General features: G+C 46.1%; 1 protein-coding gene across 1 annotated transcript in view; it reads left to right on the top strand.

The window, feature by feature from the left end:
• Cad99C (cadherin 99C) overlaps nucleotides 1-7,500 on the top strand; it is a 143,427-nt gene that overhangs the window by 114,154 nt on the left and 21,773 nt on the right. Inside the window, exons 11-13 of the mRNA XM_076196959.1 lie at nucleotides 1-157; nucleotides 6,157-6,309; nucleotides 7,178-7,318. The exon at nucleotides 1-157 is cut by the window's left edge and continues 8 nt beyond it. Of these exons, the coding sequence (XP_076053074.1) occupies nucleotides 1-157; nucleotides 6,157-6,309; nucleotides 7,178-7,318 (451 nt within the window). The remainder of the gene's footprint in view (nucleotides 158-6,156; nucleotides 6,310-7,177; nucleotides 7,319-7,500) is intronic.

The following is a 7,500-nucleotide window of genomic DNA, read 5'->3' as shown; positions in this document are numbered from 1 at the left end:
CCGCGACAAGGACGAGGGACCGAACGCCGTCGTCACCTACGACATCGCTCAAGTCTCCAATAATGGTGGAGAGAAGTTCGTCATCAACGCCACTTCGGGACTCCTGGAGGTCGTCGGACCCGTCGAGGCGGGCGAACAGTTCTCCGTCGTCATCAGGGTAAGTAAACGAGATTTTCAGTGTAATGTTTGCTTTATTTTATCATGCTCACTTTGTTAATACGACGATATTGTCATCGCGTAGGCAATAGCACAGCCAGGTGGTGCCGTGATCAGGGTTACAGTTGGATGATGTCATATTACACGCACACACATGTACACAAGCACACACGTACACACACATATACACGCAAACACACACACGCAAACACACACACGCAAACACACACACGCAAACACACACACACACACACACGCACACACACACGCACACACACACACACACACACACACACACACACACACACACACACACACACACACACACACACACACACACACACACACACACACACACACACACACACACACACACACACACACACACACACACACACACACACACACACACACACACACACACACACACACACACACACACACACACACACACACACACACACACACACACACACAAAATTCAACATTTTGAATGGAGCATTATTCAAATGAGCTTTCCACTTTGAAGGGCATGACAAAATACTGAAGAGTGCACTGGAGAAAGTAGATAAATTTGCCCAAAACTAGGCCCTCTAGAATAGTATGTAGACTTTATATTTTTTTGTGTACACAGGTGGATTATAATATTTCTTGCAAGATGCATCACAAGGCATAGAACTTTTGATACCACATTAATAAGCACCAACTTGATCGAGGAGTTAATTTTACATGTAGGAGGGACTGGAGGTGAATCGTAGAGAGAAGCAAATAAAAATGTCATGGGGGAGTGCTATGAAAAATACATTTGTAGTGATGAATGGAAACAAGACTATATGGAGGAGGGATTGTCTATAATATCGTAGAGGAGAGACATGGGATTTAAAGTAGGTTTATAGTCTTTTGTTTGAGATGATATGTTTAAGAATTATGATTAGGGTTGAGAATGGATAGTGATGTGAAGGTGAGGTGGAAATGGAAAGAACGCTGGTAGATAAGATTGATCAGTGAAGGCTGTGATGGTTTGGACATATGGAAAGAATGAGTGAGGAAAGACTAGCAAAGAGTGGGTGAAGAGATCTTTATTGAGAGGGGACCAAAATGAGGTAGATGGATGACATAAAGAGGGCATTGGATGCAAAAAAGAATTGCAAGGAGAAGAGTGTTATAAAGAGATGAGGAAACTGTGATCTGAAAAGATATTCTTGTCTGTTATATGATAGGACAGGTGGGACTGAAGGCTTTTGTAATACAAGTGCCCATCATTCTCGTGTATTCTTTTGTGAGGAGGGTTTTGGTTTCCAATAGTTTTCTTTGTGGTTGTTTTGGTGCATCCTGTTCATATTTGTAACCAAATCCTGTGTTTTCTATTGTAGTATAATTATTAGTCTTAATTTTTATTGTTGTATTTGACATGTGGGCTGAAGATGTCAAAAGCGAGGCTCAGAATTTTAGGGGTCCAAGTAAGCAACTGTCTTGTAGATGTGCTGCTTACACTAGGCAGTTCCATGTTCCTTACCACTTGTCATCCCTATCCATAAAATTCTCTTTTCTTAGAATGACCAACTTTCAAAGGGAAGGGAGGGAGAGATGACAGAGGAGGAAGACAGGGAGAGGAAAGGGAGAGGAGGAGAACGAACTAGGAAAGAAGACGGGAAGAGAACTACTGTAGAAAGAGGAGAGAGGGAGAGAAGGAGATAGAGGAAAAGGGGATCGGAGGTCTCAAAGAGGCAGAGAGAGGTAGAGGTAACTACAAGAAAAAGGGGAGAAGGGAGTTAAACGCTAGAGTATTTGTAGATTAACTGAACAATATACACACTGTACCCAAAATAAAGATGAAGATTGACATGCGCGTAGAGGTAGGGATAGAAGTAGAAATGGATGGTGAGATTGACAGATAGATAGATGTATAGAAAGATGGATATCAAGACATTTAGATTGATAGTGGATAAATAGAGAGACATAACTCGACGCTCCTCGTGACCCAAAGCTATCCAGTGAGTACCCACCTGAGCACCAGCAACCGGCAGAGACAATCTGGGAGGCCCACGTCAGTGCCTCCTTCGGAAACTCGCTTCGCCCGTCGGCCAAGTCTATTGGGATACTTTATTATGACCACCATCGAGCTCGATACCCGCACGGAAGCACTTGAAGCCCCGGAAAGCGCACAGGCCAAGGCTGCCCCGGACCTCACCAACGAGGAACTTGCCGCGGAGGTCCGGAGGCTACGACAGGAAAACAAGGATCTGGCCCAGACCACTGAAAGCGCTCCGAGAAAGGCTCCGACACAAGCAGGCCTGCATGAAGGAGAACATCATGGACTCGGCTCCTGATGTTTTGGAGGCTGCTACGTGCCCAGCAGAGGTGGCTCACTTTTGTCATTGGAACAGACGCCCCGGCGCGTCGGGAGTCCCCCAAGAGGTCCCGGAGGACCTGTTAGTGGATGTTTCCGAGCTGCCCAATATCATGGATGTGGCACCAGGGGCGCTGGAGGCTGCCAAGTGCCCAACGGACGTCGCGCACTTCAGCTATCCACCACGGCGCCCCGGCGCGCCAAACGAGACCAGAGACATCCCCACGGCCGAGCTGGTCGACTTGTCAGAGCCAACCGAACCCGCCGAGGGGCCTGACAACGTCGACCAAAGCCTTGAAACAGTTTCGACGGTTTGCAAACTGAAGGCGATGTTCGAGCGGCAAGCGAACAAGAGCTCGGCAACCGAACAAGAGCTCGGCAACCGACAAAGAGAGCCCAACGGATGGCTCAAAGAACGACGAAGAAGAGCCCTTCCGTACGGGCCTCCCCAGAGGCCGGCCCCTCTATACGCCGCCTCACGATTGGCAGTGCCGCGACAAGATGTGCGCCACTGCCAATCCATGGTACGTCCACGCGTGCCGACGCTGCCGCCGAGGCCAGGGCACACACAGGGTGAAGATCGGCCTGCAAGAGGTCCTCCAGTCGGACGACTGGGCCATCTTCACCCCTTTTAGGCGGTTGTTATGCGTAGCCGTCCGCGTGCGAGGCTACACCCTCGCCTTCGTCTTTCTCAAGAAGAAAGACGGGAAATGGGTCGTCCTCAGGTTGCCACCCAAGATCCTGAGGACGTGGTTCCGTGAAAAGGAACATTAATTAAAAAAAATAATATTAAACGTTAATGGGCTGGTATGGATTTTAAGAAAGCCCACGGAAAGCGAGTTCGGAGGCCACCTGTATTTTTGGAACAAGACAGGGTTCTGCATTTACGTTCAAGAGGATCGAACTCGACGTCTACAAGGGGCAGACACCAAACCGACCTCACCAAGAGCTGCAACACCAGAGGAGATACAAAAGCAGCGGTTCTGGTCATCTTCGTTGACTCCGCGAGGGTGAACGGGCCAGATGTAGTTGTGGACCAATGTGAGCAGCTGATTCAGCTTTCCCACCCCGAGAAGTGAACGCGGCGGCGAAAACAAGAAAGAACGACCTGGGCGACTACTTCGACTCTCCGCGGGCAACAACTGACTGCTGCTTTGACCGGTCAATTCATTATTACCAGCAGCTTGGGGACCCCTCAGGTGAATAAAATCGCCTGGCGCAGTCCTCAGTCGACAAGCGAAAGGTCGAAAAAAAAAAAAAACGTTCAAATCAAGACGGGTCACTTTGGATCCCCCGCAACTGCGCGAGGGCCTCCGCTCAGCCGAATAAAGTCGTTTGGCCTCAACCAGATCCGAATTATACACACAGGCGCATACACAGACACACACATGCACACACATAGACACACATGCACACAGATGCGCGCACACACACACACACACACACACACACACACACACACACACACACACACACACACACACACACACACACAGACGCGTGCGCGCGCACACACACACACACACACACACACACACACACACACACACACACACACACACACACACACACACAGACACACACATGCACACACACTTGCACACACATGCACACACACTTGCACACACATGCACACACACGCACACACTTACACACACACTTGCACACACACATATACAAACCCCATTCAAGAATTCAAGTACAAACTTGATCTTGCGAGATACAAAAACGGGTCACACGAGCATAGCTCCCCTTCACGTAAAGTACAAATAGGTAAGTACACGCACACACACACATGCACACATACACACACGCACACATACACACACACACACACACACACACACACACACACACACACACACACACACACACACACACACACACACACACACACACACACACACACACACATACATTTCAGTATCGCTGCGTGTAGCGAAGTCGATGCAATCTTGTCTTGTCAGCGGTGGGATTTACATCAAATTCGCTCTTTTCAAAATTTTCTGATTTATTAAAGTTCAACACATAATTATAACACAGTTCTGTACACAATTGATCACTAGGGCACGTCACACACCGACTCGCTGCTGGACCCGTGCACTGCGGTTTTGTGTTCCGGAAATGCTGAGTCTGCTGAATTTTGAGGTGCTCTCAGTCACCTTGTCAAGATTTTTAGTCGGAATGTTTGGCCCTTTACAAGTTTGTTCTTGGTTCATAATTACTACCTATATCTCATTCTACAATACATAATATATCCAGGGGGGAAGGGTTGATTACTATTGTGTTGCCGTGTGTTATTCCGAATTGGCGATTGACTGCATTTATTGGTGTGTGTTCGTGTGTCTGTGTGTGAGTCCGCTTCCGTGCGCTTTGCTAAATTGCTGATTCGGCTGTCGCCGCTCTGTCGATCTGAGCGGATGTCTGGTGCCACGATGTCTGGGTGATTGTGCCATTGCCCGCATGGTGTATGGGAATGTGGTGATGTGGTTAATGTGGTGATGTGGTTAATGTGGTGTATACACTGCGCTGTAGGTTTTTACTCCAACTCTCGTGAGCGGGGAGTTGGGTGTGTGTGTGTGCGTGTAAGGTCACAGCATTACCTATAGATTGGTCATATACAAGCTCTGAGCTCTCTTCCGGGAGGGAAATAGCTGTCGATCATAAGTCCAACACGTGATCCAAGACCGTGTTGAAACACACACACACATATCTATTCTTACTCCATAAATTACACACATACATGCATGTTCATATACGTACATACGTACATCATCTCTTACTAGACGCCTATTAGGTCAGACTGCCAGTTGCTGCTGGTGTCTTTTTCTCATTCCGAAGCTTACCATACTTTGCGAGAGCAGAGGTTTTACCTTCTTTTTGTGTCCTTGAAGACAATGTGGTAAAGGTGGAACTGGGATGGAAGATATATATTTTTTGGGTGCATGTGGTCCTCTTTATGAGGAAAATGAAGAGGAGACGAAGGCTTTTTGGATATATTCAAATGTGCGTGCAGAGAGGAATGTAAATGTATTAGAGTTAGGGAATCTCAATGCTGGAGTAGGAGATGAGTATATAGATATGGAGTGTTAGGTAAGAACTATGATAGAGAGATATTAGAAATGATTTTAGGAAGTGAGTTCACGTTAGTCAACACAAGTTTTAAGAAAGGAAACAAACACAAGTATCCGTGGGATGCGAGGGTGGTCGAGAAGGCATTCATGGACTATGTAGTGGAGAAATGGAGGCGTTGTGTCGCGCTGCACTGCCTCTGACCCGAGCAGTAGACGGGGGGAATAGGGATGGCCTATCATACACAGGGAGCTGAGGTAAAAGGGACAACAAATAGGTTTTGGATGTGTGTGGTATGAGTGAAGGGCATGTATGTACCTATGTATGTATGTATTCATGTATACATATATGTATGTATGCATGCATGTATGCATTCATGTATGTGTGTATGTATGCATGCATGTATGTATGTATGTATGTATGTATGTATGTATGTTGTATGTATTTATGTATGAATGTATGTATGTATGTATATATGTATGTTGTCCTCTTGCTAGGCCTATCACAGTAACTCTCCTATTTCATCCGGGCGTGGTACTAGTTAAGAAATATATACTTTTTTCTCTTCCTTGCAACAGGCCACGGACCAGGGCGGCTTGAACAGCCAGAGCATCCAGGAGGTGATGGTGGCGCCGGGCCCAAACACAGGAGGCCCCGCCTTCAGCAAGAGTCGCGAAGTCGCCTCCATCTCCGAGGGCGCCGCCATCGACTCGGTTGTCACTACAGTGCAGGTGAGACACTTCGAAGACTACTTCTTTATAGTATATATATATATATATATATATATATATATATATATATATATATATATGTATATATATATATACATATATATATGTATATGTATATATATATATATGTATATATATATATATGTATATATATATATGTATATATATATATATATATATATATATATATTAATACATATAGTGTAAGTGAAGAAGCCCTGTTGTTGATGCGTTGCTTCCGACCCGGGCAGTGGGCAGGAGATAGGGATGAGTGGATGACCCTTCATCCACGAGGAGCTAAGATAAGAGGGAGGGAAGGGTGATGGATGGGAGTGGAATGGGTGGGAGTGGGTGCTTGCCTTTGGCTTGGCTACCTCCCATATAAAGGGGAAGTAACCCTTGGTATATAGATAGATTTCGTTAATTGCATCAGCTGACTCTTTTACTGCTGTGACGGCCTCTAGATGTTTTGTTCTGGTCGGACGATTTCGTTCAGGGTGACGTCGGAGCGGGGAAGGGGCAATTTTGGGACAGAACGAAGATTCGGTCGATCAAAACCTCATTCTGTACAGAGAGGGCCATCACAGCGAAGTGGTTATTTACCCTTCATGATGAAATATACTACTACAGACACACGAATATGACTTATAATTTTTTCAGTATACATTATTTTCATTATCATAAAAAACGGAAAAAAGTTGTATTAATTTGTAGTTCTGAAATAACATGGGCTAATTTCAAGTGAACTGCTTGAGTACAGTAGTCGCCATGCAATTTCATTCATCCCCGTATCGCCCTTTCTAAAAGATGTTCATTTAACCGAACTTAACTTTATACTAGCATAATTCTAACGAATGTTCGACCTCAGGCTGTTGACCCCGAGGGCGACCTGGTGCGCTACTCCATCGTCAGCGGGAACAGCCTCGGCCACTTCGAAGTCGGCGAACTCACCGGCAGCATACGGGTGACAAAGGCGTTGGACCGAGAGAAGGTCGGTCAGTACATCCTGGTAAGTCGAAAGGATTTTAGTCCTTTTCTCCACTTCTTTCCTCGCGGGGACACCACAACATGACCCACGATACGTCGGAACTGTGCTCTAGTGTACCTTTCGTCTTTCACATTAACAGATTTTCCCCCAAAAATAGTTTTGATTATAAGAGAGCCATACTAATTTCTCAGCAACAAATAAGA

Source organism: Oratosquilla oratoria, chromosome 13, assembly GCF_046742065.1.
Source record: "Oratosquilla oratoria isolate Oo_2021 chromosome 13, ASM4674206v1, whole genome shotgun sequence".
NCBI classification, from domain to species: Eukaryota; Metazoa; Arthropoda; class Malacostraca; order Stomatopoda; family Squillidae; genus Oratosquilla; species Oratosquilla oratoria.
The sequence above is the reverse complement of the archived record's forward strand: the minus strand, read 5'-3'. Positions and strand labels throughout refer to the sequence as shown.